Consider the following 18,384-nt stretch of genomic DNA (forward strand, 5'->3'; position numbering starts at 1 on the left):
AAATGAAAATGTTGCCTTGTTGGGGATTACAAATTGCTCCAAAAAAAAAAAATAGAAAGAGGAGATTCTATTAATTACCTAGGATATAAGATAGGTTTACAAAAAAATTAAACCACAGAAGGTACAAATCAAGAGAGACCAATTATGAGCTCTTAATGATTTTCGAAAACTGCTGGGAGATATCAGCTGGCTCTGGCCCACAACAGAATTAACAACTCAAGAGCTAAGTAATTTACTTCAAACCTTTTAAGGTGATAAGGACTTAAATAGTCCAAGAAAATGATTAACTGAGCCTGACAGAGAATTGGCTTTGGTAGAAAAGAGACTACAGGATGCACATGTTTGGATCCAGAGTTTGATTGTGTCCTGGTCATACTACCTTATACTCATTCTCCTACAGGAATTCATATGCAGAGAAAAGATAATGTTTTAGAATGAGTATTTTTTGCCACACAAACAGAGTGAAAATTAAAGAGCTATGTAGAAAAGGTTTCTAAATTGATTTGAAGTGAAAAGTAAGACTTCTTCAATTAACAGGAATAGACCCAACAAAAATTGTAGTACCTTTTACTAATGTTGAAATTGCTTCATTATGGGCAGAAAATAAACACTGGCAAAGAACTTGCTGTAATTTCTTGGGAGAAATAGCAACAAATATCCCAAAAGCATGAGATTTCAGTTTATAAAAAGAACTAAATGGATTCTTCCTCACATTGTACAAGAAATACCAATTTCAGGAGCCCCTACATTCTATTCTGATGCAAATAAATCAGGAGAGGTAGGTTATAAGTCAGTAAATTTAAGTAAAGTGGCTCAAAGCACTTATGATTATGTTCAAAAATCAGAATTAAATACTATTCTCATGATATTATCAGATTTCCCAGAACCTCTTAATGTAGATACTGACTCTCAATATGCAGAAAGAGTTGTTTTACATATTGAACTGCTGAACTTATTCCAGATGATTCAGAATTAACTTTGTTATTTATTTAATTACAAAAATAATCAGAAATAGAAATAATCCCTTATATATGATATGGGATTCCCTCTAGCACTTCCTATTTGCTCACATAATATTATTTTACTTCCTGTTTGCTCAAGTGATATTATTTCCTTTCTCAGGTCTTTGATGGGGTTGAAGACTAGATAGTTGTAGTTGCTTTCCTCTCATGACTTAGCCAAGCCATTTCTAATATAAGACTTAGACTCCTTAGGACAGAATAACTATTGAAACATTTAGCATATGTTTCTTGCTTGATGTTGTTCATGCTGGTTGTAATTCTAATTTTTATGCTTGGTATTTGTTCATATTGTATATAGTTTTGTATTAGGCTTAGAACTCTCTTATTTAGACAAAAGGGGAGGTGCTGTGGGGACTCCTTCAGCAGAACTCCCTTAAGGTACTGGTGGGCATGACCTTATGCACTATATATCCAGATATAAAAGTGTGTGTGGATCCCTTGGCTGCTGGATTTGGTTCCAGTTCCCTGTGCATTCAGAGGACTGTAAATCACTACTCTTACTGTGAGTTTATCCCCTAATAAATTCTGTGAGTTTAACCCCGAATAATTAGGCTTAATCTAGCTTCCTGTATATGATTTTGGGCTTGAGTCTGAAGCAGGTAACAGGGAACTAAGTTTGTGTGCTACAAATGTTAACAGACTGCGGTCCTTTAACCTCTCTTATATCTGCTGTATATAACATTTAAAATGTTTAAGTTTCCTACAGTGAACTGTAACCATTCCTGACCTTTGAAATCTCCAAAAGAATGTTGGGGCCCCACAACAATGAATCCATCTGGATTGTGATAATGCCCCCAAGCTGACAAACACCACCCAAAGATCAGCTTTTGAACTATAAACTGCTCAGGACAATTTTAAAGCAGTTATCTGAGATGTTCCAGGCTCATAGACTACTCCAGTCAGGACTTCAGATAAGCCTTGTACTCTCCCATCACACCAAGACTGGACAACATCTATCTCTCCTAGAACTTGACCTTTATCTCAATTTTTTCAGGGTCTCCTAAAGATGCCATCACCCAGAGACAACAAGAAGTAATTTTAAGAACATTTCCAAGAGGTGAGATAGGTAGGTTTTTGGTTATTCAATGAATGTTTGTCACCATTTATGGGGGTTGGTTACAAGTTCTTATTGGCCACAGTCAGGGAGGAAACTAAGCAAAGGAAATTAGATTCAGGGATCTCATTTGAAAAGAAAAAGGGGAGATGTAGATATAACAGGATAAAAGAGTGGATTGTTGAATCTACTTTCAATCTAAAAAAGCAAATACTAGTCTCAAATATTTTATATTGTTATAGATTTTTGAATATTGATACAAATCTAAGGTTATTTTTGTTATACTATATATATATATATATATATGTTTCTACTCTTAGTTCAGATATTTTTGTATATTGATACAAATTTAAGGTTATTTTGTTACACTGCAGCATATGTTTCTATTTCTTAATTGAGGTATTATACCTAGAAACTCATTCAAAAATATAATGTAAGTTCTAGTCCTTGAAAGCTACTTAGAATAATAAAGAAATACAGGTTAGTAGTTAGTCATCTATAACAATCAAATTTATAATCATGTTAAGTATGTTTTCAATGTCAATAAGAGACATATTTTTAAATACATGGTCTTCAAAAACTTCAGAGACCTACTGAATATAGCATTTTAATGTCTTAATAATAAGTCTTTTCATGACAAGGAGGCATGTCTGCTCCTGGAAGCACCAATTTACTTCAAAATATGGCAACAGGTATTGAAGAATCTCCAAATAGAGCTTGCTTTCATTTATGGCAAAGTTAGCTGATGGGCAAAGAAACTGTCCTTGCCTTGACTGCTGACAATAAGCTGTCCAAATTGAACAAGCAGGACACACAAAAAAGCAATATTAAACTTTGCCAAGACAAGGAAGACAGTTCTTCAAAATTCCCGCTTTACGGAAAAGTCTGTCAGATATTTTTAGGCCCATAGGTCAAAGATGAATGCCCAGTGTTACAGAGGAACTTTGGGGTGACTGTCCAGGCAAATGTCTCTGTTGTTTCTTAGTTTTAGAAATTGCTTGCTTTGCACTTACTGTTACTAAGATAACATTATATACTTCTTGGGTCTCTGAAGGGGTTGAAGATTAGGTAGTTACAGTTACAGTTTTCTTAGTTATGATAGAAAACAAATTAGGTACAAAACTTTGGACCCACAAAGATAGGATAGATAATAGAGTATTTTCTCTGAATCTGCCAAATACTAAGAAACTGGACATTGTGAATGTGTTTTTTACTTCATAATTGTTCTTACTGTATATAGTTTTACTATGTCAGAGTTAAAACCTTTCCTTTTTCTTTAGACGAAAAGGGGGAAATGTTGCAGAATTGTTCATATGGCCTTTCCACTGTGCCAATAAAGTCACCTTGAATCAAAGGATGGAGTCAGTGATTGGCTGAGTGGGATCAGTCATAGAGTTTCTGGAGGACCGAGGAGGTCTTCTAAAGAGGGACAGGAAGAGAGAAGAGGGCTGGGGAGCAGGAGGAGTCCGGGGCTGGTGGATTGGGAAAAATGCAGAGAGAAGGTCAGGCAATCAACTCTCTGCTGTCCCTTGGATTTATCAGGTCTTTATCTCAATTTCTGACTCCTGAATTTTTATTATACTGGAACAATTTAGGTAATTGTTTAAAAAAAAGGTCAATCATAGAAAGCCTTGTATCCAAAATCCTTTCTTGGTTTGGTGGTAGTTTTTCTATTATATCTTTTTGTCGCTGCCCTTTCTTTGTTTTTGTTTTGAGACAGGGTATTACTGGGTAGCCCTGGCCATCCTTCTACTTCACCCCCCCCCCAGAACTGGGATTACAACTGTACACCACCACACCTGACTCCATCTCTCCCTTTGTATCCCATCTCTCTGATGCTCTACAGTCCCCTCCTCTTCAACCAAATGATATGTTTCTGCTACCAATGAAATATTTCTTCAAAGCCCCTGCTAACATCTTTGCTACTTCGTGCAAGGCCAGCACAGTATTGAGGGCTCTGCCACTTTCCAGCCCCATTGCCCAGACCACCCCTTGTCCCTCTGCCTCTTGCCTGTAGTTTGAACTCTCTGTGCTAACAACGACACTCACTAGAGCCCTGGCAGAGCGTGCTCTCCTGAACACACAGAATGGGTGAGATTGACCGCAGTCTTGAATATCTGGGTTTTGTGCTCAAATTCAAGGAAATTGTCAAAGCCCTGAGAACATTGTGCCAAATTCTCTGCACATCCTACAACCAGCCAAAGAGCTAGTTCCATACTGACCACAGAGTGACAGGGGCTGAAGAGTGTGGGTAAGTGATGGCTCCCAGCCAGTCAGGCCCTCCAAAGAATCACTTTTCTTGAAGAGTCATGAAAACACTCTACTTCACTGCTTCCCATGTTGCCACAAGGGTTGCGGATGTGTAGAAAGCAACACTAGAACTTGCCCTCCCAATGTGACTATTGGCGTCACATATTTTATCCATCAATATAACAGGCGTACAAAATTTCTGGAAAAGTTTAGGGCATGAAATATGTATAAAATATGAAGAATTTTGTGCCCACTAAAGATTCCTGGTCACTTTGTTAATTTAAAAACATAAAAATGTGCTTCACTTAAAAGCATTCATTTACGCAAGCAATAGTTATAAATCTCTATTGAGTTTCCTATGAATGTTTTCAATTTTAGTTCAAATGCTCTACAAGACTCTAACTTTTAATGAATCTAAATCAATTAGTTTTTAAAAGTTGATGGTGAGAAAGAGAGGGAGAAAAACTAATAGCAGGAGGTGCTGTCAATACTAAAGAGAAATGAATAAAAATCACCCTCACGAGTTAGCTGCGCTTCCCCATGATAACTGGTATGGAACAAACTCAGATTCACAAGGGTATTTTAGAAAGGCGAGACATGAGGGGAGTGTGTGCTGGCCATCGCAACAGCTCTGAGGATTTCTGTCTTGTGTGTCATTTTCCAGACTCTCCTGGTTACTCATTCTCCACTGATGCTGAGAGCAGGTCTGTCCAGGCTAAATAAGCATCATTGCCATTTTGTACCTGAGAGTCTACTTCCTTATTTAATGAAACCGTTTCCAAATAAAAATGAAATTCATTCATGTGTTGCCAACAATGGAAGAGGGAGCCCATACTGTAAGCCACGTTTAACAGACCCTCAGTTTGTGTCCGTAAGCCACACCCCTGCGTGTGGTCTCTTCATGGCCTTTTCCAGAAGCTTAGACTTAGACTCTAACAGTCACAGACATGGGGTTAGAGAACACCCTCCCCTGTGATGAAGACTTTCACCTTTCTTTTTCCCACAAGGTATGAGAGAAAATTCTTATAGTATTTGAAACAGCAGGGCTTTTCATTTTGTTTTGTTTTACTTTACAATATCTAATACTTATATGGCAGGTGTTCCACGGTGACCGCACCAGTTTACACCCACCCACCAAGAGTGAAGAAGGTTTCCTCTTTCCCCATACTGTTACAAGCACCTGCCATCTCTTACTGATCTTTGTGCAAGGTGCGACTCTTCCACAAATGGATGTCCGGTGTTGCCAGCACTGCTTATTGATTAGCTGGTTTATCCCCAGTTCATGTTTCCTATATCCTGGTCAGAAGTTAAGTGAGCTGGGGCTAGAGAGATGGCTCAGGGTTAAGAGTACATGGTTTTCCTGCAAAGACTTGAGTGAAGTTCCCATCCACATCAAGCAGCTCACAACTACCTGTAGCGCCAGCCTGAGGGAATCCAGTGCCTCTTCTGGTCTCGATAAGCACCTGCGTTCACATCCACACAGTTCCATACACAGGCACACACACACACACACACATCTTTCTAAATATTTATTATTTTTTTTAATTATGTGGCCGGAGACATTGGATCCCCTGGAGCTGGATGATTAAGATGCTTAAAAATACTGTGTTGAATGACAACAGAGCAAGGGGAAGCGGTGCATTACTGTGGAAGCATCTTCTAAAGACCTGCCCTACCACAGCCAACACTGAATGTTGAGTGTTGTCCAAGAAATTCATCTCCTTACAACTGAAACCAAGTGTGACTCCAGAATTCTACCATTCCATATGAAATGCATGGCATCCCCTTTCCAATGAAACTGAAGAATGGAGACAGGAATCAGCCGTCTTCTTGAAGGAAAACTGATATGAAACATGAATGATAGGAGACATAAAAGACAAGGGAGCTGTCCTGAAGGGCAGCCATATCCCTGAACGTTATCAACATAAAAGACAAGGGAGCTGTCCTGCAGGGCAGCCATATCCCTGAACGTTATCAACCTAAAAGACAAGGGAGCTGTCCTGCAGGGCAGCCATATCCCTGAACGTTATCAACCTTGTTTGCCACATGACATGCGTTTGTGTAAGAGAAAAAACAAGGATGTTCATTTTTCCTATGGAGAGGCATCTGGATTCTATGCAACAGATAACTAGGATTAAAGATTTAATTTGTTATTTCTCAGAAATTTGAAAAGCTAGAGTGAGGGCAAATGATATCTCAATTCTCCTGCATTTTTGAAAACAAACGAATTTTTAATTTTAAATGGATGTTATATTACCTTGTTATAGTTCCCCTTTAAAAATGAACTGTGGGTTTTAGGGTTCCGAGTTGGGTAAGATTGATGGTTACTTTCTCCCGCAGTAGCGAGCTACACCTGGCCTAGTCCTACATGTCCACTGTTGCAACAGTGGAATCAACATCATGGGAGTAACCAGTAACTTTTGACTGGATTTAAGGCTCACTCTATAAGGTGAAACACATACTTGAAATAATTACTGGGCTCAAGAACCTGAGGCTAAACAGTCATAGGTACTAGGAGAGATCTATTACTATTGTCTGCTGAATAGATATAGTATTAAGCCAATTCCTAATTATTTATTATTATGTTTACAAATTACTGCATCTCTCAACACACACCAGAAAATACTTCTTTCAAGCTAAAAATATAAAATGAAAAAAAAGAAAGCATATTCAACAAACGGTGCTGGCATAACTGAATATCAATATGTAGGAGAATGCAAATAGATCCATATCTATTGCCATGCACAAAACTCAAGTCCAAATGGATTAAAGACCTCAGCATAAAACCAACCACACTGAACCTCACAGAAGAGAAAGTGGGAAGTACACTTGAATGTGTTGGCACAGGAAACCACTTCCTAAATATAACCCAAATAGCACAGACACTGAGAGAAACAATTAATAAATGGGGCCTCCTGAAACTGAGAAACTTCTAGAAAGCAAAGGACACGGTCAATAAGACAAAACATCAGTCTACAGATTGGGAAAAGACCTTCACCAACCCCACATCAAACAGAGGACTGATCTCCAAAATATACAAAGAACTCAAAAAACTGGTCATCAAAAGAACAAATAATCCAATTTTAAAAAATGGGGTACAGACCTAAACAGAGAACTTTTAACAGACAAATCTCAAATGACTGAAAGACACCTAAGGAAATGCTCAACATCCTTAGCCATCAGAGAAATGCAAATCAAAACAACTCTGAGATTCCATCTTAACACCTGTCAGAATGGCCAAGAACAAAAACACTGATGGCAGCTTATGCTAGAAAGGATGTGGGGTAAGGAGAACACTCATCCATTGCTGGTGGGAGTGCAAACTTGTACAACCACTTTGGAAATTAGTACGGCAATTTCTCAGAAAATTAGAAAACAATCTACCTCAAGACCCAGCAATACCACTGTTGGGTATATACCCAAAGGATGTTCAATTATACCACAAGAACATGTGCTCAACTATGTTCATAGCAGCATTATTTGTAATATCCAGAGCCTGGAAACAACCTAGATGCCCCTCAACTGAAGAATGGATAAAGATAATACGGTACATTTATACAATGGAGTACTATACAGCAGTTAAAAATAATGACATCTTGAAATTTGCAGGCAAATGGATGGATCTAGAAAAAAAATATTGAGTGAGGTAACCCAGACCCAGAAAGACAAATATAATATGTATTTATTCATCAGTGGCTTCTAGAAATAAAGCAAAGAAAACCAGCCTACAGTCCACAATCCCAAACAATCTAGACAACCAAGAGACCCTAAGAGAGACATACATGGATTTACATAGGAAGGAAAAAAAAGAAAAAAATCTCCTGAATAAATTAGGAGCATGGGGGTCAAGGGAGAGAGCAGAAGGGGAAGGGGGAGGAAGGGAAGGGAACGTAGAAAAATGTATAGCTCATTTTAAAAAAAAAAAAGATGTGGAGTTTAAAAAAAGAAAAAGAGAATACTTCTTTCCGTAGTAGAAGCAATAGAGACCCAGGATTAGTCAGATTGCAGAGAATGAGAGACTATAAAATTCTCAGCATAAATGGGACATCATATCCTATTCCTTCCTCCCAATACTCACGGAGAAAGAAGGGTGGAAAGATTCTAAGAGCCAGAAGCAGTGCGAGGCTAAAAGGAAACTGTTTCCCACACGACAGGGTGATGAGCACATGAACTCGCAGCAGTTGTGGCAGCAAACAAAACCTGTGCAAGCTCCAGTCAGGCAAAATCTCAGCACGAAGCAGGGAGGTGGACATGACGTCCCAGCCCTAGCCAAGAACTATGGGCAACTGATAGCTGACAGGAAATGAAGAGTCAGTTTCCTTTAAGTCAGATTTAAGGGCATGGATCCTGGAAGTTCAACCACACTCCCCAGTGCATGGCCACACATCCAAGAATAATTGGACTTGATGGTTTAGTTGGTGGGTTTTGGATGGGAAGTTCTTTTGTTGTTGTTTCATTTGGTTCACTTTGGTTTGTTTCTTGAGTCAGGGGCTTACAATGTCACAATGGCTGGCCCTCTGCTTCCCCAGTGCTAGCATTAAAGGCATTTACCTCCACACCCATCATGAACTCCATGGCTTATTTTAAAAATAGAAAAGGTGGATGGCCGGAGAGATGGCTCAGAGGTTAAGAGCACAGGCTGCTCTTCCAGAGGCGCTAAGTTCAATTGCCAGCAACCACATGGTGGCTCACAACTATCTCTAATCAGATCTGGTGCCCTCTTCTGGCATGCAGGCATACATGCAGGCAGAACACAAATAATTTTTTTTATTTTTGGGGTTTTGGGGGGGAATGTTTGTTTTTTTGTTTGTTTTTGTTTTCTGAGACAGGGTTTCTCTGTGTTGCTTTGAAGCCTGTCCTGGAACTAGCTCTTGTAGACCAGGCTGGCCTCAAACTCACAGAGATCCGCCTGCCCATGCCTCCCAAGTGCTGGGATTAAAGGCATGTGCCACGACCACCTGGCAATAAAGAACCCTTTTTAAATTTTTTAAAATTTAAACCTTTTAAAATTTTTAAAAATCAAAATTAAAAACGGAGAGGGGGGAGCACAAATATGGCTGGATAAGGGATAGGGTATACCTGAAAAGAGTAGGGGGAGCGTGGTTACTATCAAAATACAGGGCATGAAAGTCTCAAAGTTAATTGAAAGAAAGGAACTGTGCCTGCCTTTAACTGAATAAAGTCTAATTTATAAGCAAATTTGGTTTTTAAAATGTGTTTTATCTCTATCATCTTGGAGCAATGTGTACCAAATTGTCAAATTCAGTTGTCAATTTCAATGACAAAGTACGTTTAAACACATATGGAGTTATACAATTCAATTCCAATCGTATTTCAACTGGGTGTGCCGGCACATGCTTGTAATCCCAACACTCAGGAGATGAAGGATAAAGGATGGCAAATTTGAGGCCATTCTAGACCAGTTCTAGGCCAGCCTAGGACATATAGCAAGTTCTTCAGAAAACACCCTCAAAAGTAGGAGGTTCTGAATTTGATTAAAAGCTTTAGCTACAAAAGACATGCCCCCTCTTCTAGTCAGCTCCCTGAAGACATTACCCAAAGGGCCCGGAACTTTCAATAAAGCTTCCAAGACACAGCTCCTTGGACCCTTCCGGCGGGCGTCTCTGGAAGACTGAGGTCACGGCATGGACCCGTCACATGCATCTCACGTGTTTCAGGTCACTGTGGCTCTGGCAGAGGGGCTTGAATTCCGTGCTAAAACCCTGGAATAGCGTTGTATATGTTTGGAGTCTCCTTGGGAAGACAACACTTACTCATCAACCTCATGATAAAAAAAACAAATGAGTAAGCCCTCAAGGATAACGCTGAAGTCTTCTACCTCCCAAAGAGGAAATGTGTCCCAGCGGAAAGTGGTCACTGAACAAGCACTACTTCTGCCACATGTGTGTGCCGATAAGATGCTATGACGCTTAGTATTAAAACATTTCCCTACGTAACTTTAACAATTATGTCAATGAGGAGATTCCAAATTTAAAGATCTAAATATTTATTTTAAAAAAAGTTCAACCCCCAAATTTTTCAGGAAGGAAAAAAAAACTTTCCTAAATTGTTGTAGCAGTACTCACCCAAGTTTATAGCCTTAGAAAGTGGAGTCAAATAGAAAGTTGGGATGTGAGTGGAGGGATGCGTGAATCTATGCTGCAGTGCTAAGCCATTAGGACTTAACATCAATGTAGTTCTCTGCTACACACGTTTAGCAGACTGACAGCAGCAGTGCATGCTTACCAATCTAGAGACCTTCAACTGGTCAAGGTGCAGAGAATAAGAGACTTGGGAGCACTTGGCCCTACATGGGACGTCTGTATCACACCCCTCCTGCCAAGGCTCAGGGATTACTTCAGAAAAGAGGGCAGAAAGCCTTTAAGAGCCACAGGCAATGGCTGACTGCAAGTCAGCAGTGTTTTCTGAAAACAGGCATTTGTGTAACATGTCTGTTTGTTCATTCAGTTTTTCCTCAGAAATGAACTACCTCCATCTTGTTAACTTCTCCATCCTTAATTGGTTGGCATGAGCCCAGAACGAAATCTCTCAAAGGAAGGGATGACTACTCTGGCCCAATTATTTCTCTCCACTTGACAATATTTTACAAGTGTAGGGATCCCTCTATATACCTTACAAGTGTAAGTGCTACAAAGTGCAGAGGGATCTCTACTCAGCTTAGAAATAAGGAAGTCAAGTAAGGCTTCTTTAAGGGTTACTTAGAAATATTTCAAAGGGGTCTAAGAAAAAAACTATCCTGGAAATGTAGGAAGTCCCAGGAAATGAGAGTGGTAACTGTGCGGTAGTGATTGCAAGGAATGCTGGGAGATGCTGAGGTAAGATACAAAGTTAATTGAAAGGCACTGTGGTGTCTTGGGCCTCACAGTGATGGAAGTGTGAGTGGAGGGCAATTAATACATGATTGGAAAATGGGGCTGTTTCCCACTAGAGAATTTTCACTAACAATGTTCAGGAATCCCAAATTGCCAGTCTTGGAATGCTGTAGCCTAACACCATAGAACTTCAGCCTGGAGGCCTGTGGCCTAAACCTTGGGCCAGGACTGAACCATGAGCAGCCAGTGCTTCCCTTATTTGCATGGCAGAAACTGCATGGGTAGCAGGTGAGGTACAGCCAGCCTGGACTGCCCTCCTTCACATGGCACGAATGGCAGGTCAGGACAGTGAACACAAAGAAACACACCCTTAACTGAACAAGTTCCTAAGTGGAGGAAGCCCAGCCCCACCCTCACCCCAGCCAAGAGTCCTATGCTGGGGTGGTATTGTAGCACTGCCTCAACCACTTCCTTCTTGCATTATATCCCATAAGCTATTTCTCCTGTGAGGATTAAGAGTGAATTCCTCCACTGCCTGACAGTTCCTTCCTGACTACCGGCAGCTCAACTCAGTTTGGTACAGGAAGGTTTTTCCACTCTATGCTAAAGCAATGGGAAACTCTGAGGAAGTGGTAAACAGGGGGCTGCTTGGTCAAGCTTAAATGTCTAAACTATCATCCCATTAAATACAGAATGAGGGGGAGGAAGACAAAGGGAGATTTAAGGAACAGGGCAGAAGAGAATGCAGGAGCTGATACATGCCAAACTGACTGCCAGAAGAATGAAAGGCTTCCAGGGGTACGGGGGAGACTGAGCTCAGTGTGGACATGCTGACTTGAGAGGTCTAGAATCCTTTCAAATAGAGATTCTGACCAAGAATACACTTTGGAAACTGAAGTGAGACGGCCTGCACAGAAGATGATCACAGGAACTCATCAACACAGAGACGGGGCTTGCAGAGTGAATGCGACAAGATCAATAGAAGAAGACTGGAAGGAGGTGCAGAGGAACCCAAACTCTGCTGTGCAGCCTGGTTCTTGCAAGCTCCTGGTCTCCGTTCTGGGTCACGTCTTTGTCATGCTTTAGCGTATCTCATTGCTCGCCACCTGACTACATGCTACCTGCTTCCTATTTGCATCTGAATTTTAACTCTACTCTCTCTGCTCTGATGTCCTGAACCCCTTGCTACGCCTGCTGCACACTGTCCAATGGTGACTTAATAAACACTTCCTGAATAAAAATTTAGGGCTTGACTGCCAAAGGTTCTACACGCGCAACAGAGACCAGTCTTGCCCCTCCTGGTAGGTACTTCCCCAGCAGACGCATGAAGAAATCTTCCTTCTGAGCTCACGGGTTATCATCACATCTGTATTTTGAGCTATTGACAATGTCCTAATGCAAAATGAAGTGTCCTATGGGATGAGGGGAGGAGCCAGGCCTCCAAGGTCCCGTTGGGAAAATAGGATCAACTGTTGTCATTTCCCCAACTGTCTTTCTCCACCTCTGGAACAAACACACGAATTTGATCTTAAAGAAATGTCTGCTTCTATCCCAGCTGTGCTTCACAAACAGCCGCTGTCCTCTGTTCCCCACAGTCACCCCAGAAGACGCAGCTGTGAACTTAGTTCAGGTTCTAAAGAGTGAGTCGAGAGCAGATGTCTCTGTTGGTTTGCCTGTTTGGAATCCAATTGCTCTGGACCCAAAGTGTGGGGGAAACTACGTGCCAGCAGAGGATAAGCAGGAGAGGACAGGCACAGGCAAGGTTTGCTGGTTTGCCACATTCATACCTTTGCAGCCAGCCGACACTCCATCACCCTGAGGTTGAAATGGGAAGTGGCCGCCTTGTTCATTTGCACGCAGCTGTTGGCAATCACAAAGACTGCACCACTGGGGAGTTTCACATCAGTTGCTCTCAGAGGACTAAACTCTATTAACTTGGCCTGTTGGAAGAGAAGTGACAGAGGAGACAATAATTGATTAGGATTCAGAAGAACATTCAAGCTTTTATGCATTTGTTTTATCTTAAGAAAGTCTTCTACAGCGTCATTTACTGATAGCCAGGCACTGCGCTAGGTGCTGGGGACAGAACAGTGAACAGGGCAGGGGCTCCCCTGCCCCCCCAGGAGTGCACGGTTGCTTCAGAAGCCACGAGATTACGTTTCCACATGAGTCACAGCGGTAGCACTGTGAAGCTCGGGGTCTCACACTCTCTTAAGGGAAGGACTGCTCAGACAACTTCGTGTAGTCTCTGAAAAGGGAAATGTAGACTCAGTCCTAGAGAACGCCTGAAGACGTCAGAAAGAAGGAAGCTTCCGTCCTGTGGGGCAGAAACAAACACACCGGTGGGAATGGATATCAGCTCTAGGAGCTGATAGCTGGCCGAAGATCACAGCTGGAGAGTGAGAGGCTAAGCTGGAGACAGAAACTGGGGGTCAGGTGGTAATTGCGCTTTGCAAGTCCAGAGAAATAGGGCTCTCTTCAGACCCTGCACCAACATCACACTAACAGCAGAACTCCCGCTACCACATCTGCTTGCCAGTTCACAGCCAAAACACCTCAAGTATAATTCTAGTGTTAAAAAAGACTTTTCTCCTACCTCATGTCTTTGACTTAGAAGAATCAACAAAAACATATTCTTAGTAGAAGGATCCAGGTGTTCTTGGAAAACAGCCAAACTTGAAGGAATCGCATGCAAAACTAAGACAGATCTTAAAAAGATGCCTGCTTCTATTTTGGTAATGGGCAGTTCACAGGCAAAAACCCAAACCTCTGCCTTGCCTAAAGGAGCTGATAGCCAAGAGGAAGTGGTATTTAACCCAAGAATTTATTCCTGGCAAACCACCAACATTCTTCCTCCCACCGCCAAAGCCCCAAAAATGTTGACAGAGAAAAATGACACCAAAGAGTAATTTACAAAAAGAGGGGCTGTGCATATATGTGGTAAGAGAACTAACATTTGGGTTTAAAGCCAACGTGAGATTATGAAACACCACAAGATGAAGTGATTTCATGCAAGGTCAGGAAAGGAGGTCCCAAGGAGAGAATTGAGAAATCTCATCTTAGTAATGAGATATGGGGAGAGGGGAGGGGAATCTAGACACATGAGAAAAATAAGTTTGAAGGGGGATTCCGGATGCTTCAGGTAGAGGGAATCAATATGAAATAGGGTGCATTCACTACCATCAGCCCTGACTCACGAAACAGCTGGGCAGTGTTCTCCAGTAGAGCCTGAAAGACCAGGCTTCCCATAACCATGCGTGCTGCGGGCTGCAGGCCTTCCCTGCCAGAGGTATTTTCAAGTCGAAATTTCCAAATGGCTCAATGCTACTTACTGTTCCTTCTTCTGCAAGAAATGATATGGACTGGTCCATGCCTCCTCCTTCAGTGCCTATGTAACGCTCGCTCTTGGCACAGATTTCTGCAAGTTCCACCTGGAAAACCAAACAGTCGTTTGTACTGTGATACACTTGCAGCCTAGTTTTCATGCCAGATATGTCAAATAGGTTTGAATTCCAGCTCCAACTCTGGTCAGTTACATAGCAACTGTGTAGAGCAATGTGTTCTGCACAGCAGCTCTAGGGAAACTTAGCAAAATCAAGCAACAGCTCCACAATGGGTCTAGAATGAGAACAGAACATGCATGTTGGTGTTCGTATCCCTAAAAGACTTGGCAGAGCAAGCAGCTCTCCTCATCTTTCTGTTGACAGCACTTCTCTCCTCTGGCACTAATTCCTTTGCCTTTGTCTGGAGACACGGTGACTATTCCAGTGTCTCCAAAGCCAAAGCAGGTCCAAGGTTTTCAAGCTGGAAGTAATGCTACCTCTTGATACGTCCATTAAGTACAAGAATAGAACTTCTCACTCTAGGACAATCATGATGAAGAAAGCTGGATGAAAGGGCATAGTCCTGACCCATACTAAAAACATTAAAGGATCACTAGCTGCTTCTTATTGATTAATATGATAAATTCAAAATCTTCATCTTGCATCCAAAGTCTTCTAAAGTTGCAACCCAACTGAACATCAAACTGGATTGTCTATCATTGTTTTTAAGTAGAGGTGTCTTCTTGACCATCTCACATATTTATACAACCTGGTGCCACTTCCTGCCTACTATACAAATCCTATGGCCACTCAGTATCCAGGTCATTGACCGCATATATGAGCAAGCTGACCACTCAGATTCTCTGCCATCATGGAGGCTTCCTGAAGTACTGTCCCCACTCTAATGTCCTATTTCTCCCAGACCCTGAAACTCTGATAGGGTCATCTAGTTACCCACATGGCTATTTCTGAGGTTGAATTTGGGGCTTTATTTCTCACGCACTCTATTAGATGTTCAGAAGAATCATGGCAAACACTGGTATACTACAGTCTTCTCTTGCCCGCTTGCCTGCCTACATCTTCTCGACGTGGTGTACAGGTTCTTAGCTCTCTGCTCCCCCCTCTACCTGTTCTCCCAGTGTCCCCGACAAACCCTTAGTCCAGAAATGAGGAACAAACCCTGTTCCTCCTGACTGTCTGGCATTCACCTCTCCTCAGGACTCTCCCATCCCTGTTTCAACAACTCAGCACCCCCAAATTTACACAAGCCACAGAATTCCTCTCTGCTCTCCCTACTTCTAGTTTATTTTGAGCTATGCTTTACGTGGATTTTCTTGTCTCTCTCCAGCAGACTATGGGGGTCCATGCAGCACCCATTCCACTGTCCACTTAAGCAGTCCAGCCTGGACCAGGGTGCTTATCACTGGTCCTTAACTGTATCGTGTTTCCACTTCCTCTCTTTTCCCTAAAAATCTTAACTGTGAGAGAGACGCTGTGGTGTTTCCCCAGTGTCACGGCCTTACACGCTGCCAGGTGTGGGCTAACTCCATAAACTGCTGCTGCTTCCCTTCCCGAGAAGAGCTGCCCACATGCCGTCGACAGCTTCTGCCTCTCCTTGGTCATGCGGCTTCAATAACACTAGCTTTGCCTTGTGACATGAGGCAAACATGGGAGTTTGGCATCAAAGGCGGTGCATATGACCTAATGGCACAACAGCCAGGGGCCTGTCCATAATAGACACATTAAAAATAAATTAGTGACCGAAAGGGCAAAACACTTGTACTTAAAATGCAAAGAAACGACGAGCCCAGACAAAGCACTGCATACAGCAATCTGTGAGCAAGCAAGAGTCTGGCTGCCAACCTAGCTGTGACCTTGGGGTAAAGCCAGCTTTCCCAGTGCAGCAATACCCAGCATCGCTGAGTGAAAGCTGTGTGCAGCGCGTGTGTGAGGGATGAACCACACACCTTCACCAACCCCGTGGTACAGAGGAGGACGGCGAAAGTCAGGGACTCATGCTAGACTAGGAGAAGCCAGGATCTGAGCTTCATCCATCTGACCCTGAAGTCCAAGTTCACTTCACACTTGAGTGGTTCCCCCAATAAGGCTAATGTAACCATTGTTCAGCCTGCTGTCAGGGGATGTGAGAAGACAAATGGGCGTCACCAAAACGTTAATATTCTGTTTTATGAGGAAAAACATTAGAGCAGTGAGAAGTATTAATTACTTGTTTATAAAGCTCTTAAAGTGGGTTGCCAAGATGGTCCCCAATAAAGGCACTTGTCACCAAGCCTGATGACTTGAGTTTGATCCCTGGGACCTACAAGGTAGAAGGAGAGAACTGACTCCTACAAGTTTTCCTCTCTCTCTCTCTCTCTCTCTCTCTCTCTCTCTCTCTCTCTCTCTCTCACACACACACACACACACACACACACACAAAATAAACATTTAAAGCTCTTAAAGTACACCATTGTATAATTTAGTAGTTATAAGAAGTTGGTGTGTATACACAGAATTCAGAGTGGCACCGTGTCATGGGAGCGCCTACCCACAGGGAAAGGGTCATCACAAACCTTGCCACCACTGTGTCTGACAAATTCAAAGCAAGCAGACAACGCCCAACAGTTTCCAGTGTGAGAAACAAAGAAAATGAGAAAGAGTGAAGAAAATGAAGAACGAATTGAAAGATAAAGGTTGATTTCACTGACAGAACCTTGGGGTACATGGGAAAAAAAATACAGTGGGAAGAATCCAATATCAGAAGCTTCCTAACCATGGCTAAGCCAGAATTCTCCTTCCAACCAGCTGTGTGACCTTAGGTGAGACGCTTCACTGTTTCCAGGTTTTACCACTCATCTGCTATTAACAGTAACAATAGTATTAGTAACAGAAGATTTACTGAGCACTTACTGTGTGCTAAATACTGCGCCAGTGACTTTACCTCAATTACTCACTTCTCAGAATCCCATAAAACAGATGCCTCTCCATTTTGCAGATGAGGAGACTGAGTCATTTGTTGGATAATATTAAACTGGAAGTTATTAAAGCTAAAACGCAAACTCATTTATCTAGCTCCAGCATCCATATTCCTAATTACCAGGCTATATCACCTCCCATTTATAATGAAGAGAAAAATAATGTCTTCCAAGCCACAGGATTACTGTGATGATCCGAAGACAAAACAACACAAGATCACAGTGCTCTAACGCAGCATACCAGGGTTGACAAGTATGGATTTTTTTGGGTTTTTTTTTTTTTTTTTTTTTTTTGGCAAACGAAGAATCATTTGATTTACACAAGAAGATAGCTAAAGATGAAATCAAATACAGGATGCTTTCAAGATGTTAATGGAAATAGAGAATTTTAAAGATTCTGGAAGTCTCAACAGCAATAAAGAATAATGAACCATCAAGAGACCAGCAAAGTGGGGCCCCACTCAAGCTATCTCTGTCCAACTGCAGAGCAGGGAGTCCCCCCACGCAGTAAACAAAGCCTGCCTGCATGGAAAATTCAGCAGCGGACCCACCCACTTGCTGGTTTCCTCAGTAGTCCTAGCTGTGAGGTCCCAGTACTAAACAGGGGGCAGAGGGTGGAGGATGGGGGCGTGGGGAGGCGAGTCCTAGATGAGTAAAAGACATAAAGAAACTAGAAGCAAAGGCTAACAGAAACCCAAATCTGACTTAGGGAAAACATGCGCATAAGTCAGAGAGCAAACAAAATTAGTCAAGCCCACAGCCCAAGCCAGAGACTATAACCTGAGCTCAAGGAGCCATCCCAGGAGGGCCACTGGGAACCAGGTCCTAACTCAGGGTCATGTGGGATCCGTCCAAGCACTTTCCGTCTATAAGATTCTGGAAACAGAATCATCACATCTGCCAAGAATTCAATCAACCAGAGATACT

The 18,384-nt window shown here is 42.0% G+C and overlaps 1 protein-coding gene across 3 annotated transcripts in view; it reads right to left on the bottom strand.

Moving 5' to 3' along the window:
- Window positions 1-18,384, bottom strand: part of Galk2 (galactokinase 2) — a 116,532-nt gene that overhangs the window by 36,630 nt on the left and 61,518 nt on the right. For all 3 annotated transcript variants that reach the window (XM_057780530.1, XM_057780529.1, XM_057780528.1), the window contains exons 6-7: window positions 14,492-14,590; window positions 12,947-13,099 (exon numbers count right to left, since the gene is read on the bottom strand). In XM_057780530.1, coding sequence (XP_057636513.1) covers window positions 12,947-13,099; window positions 14,492-14,590 — 252 coding nt within the window. The remainder of the gene's footprint in view (window positions 1-12,946; window positions 13,100-14,491; window positions 14,591-18,384) is intronic.

The sequence above is a fragment of the Chionomys nivalis genome, chromosome 9, assembly GCF_950005125.1.
Source record: "Chionomys nivalis chromosome 9, mChiNiv1.1, whole genome shotgun sequence".
Taxonomy (NCBI): Eukaryota; Metazoa; Chordata; class Mammalia; order Rodentia; family Cricetidae; genus Chionomys; species Chionomys nivalis.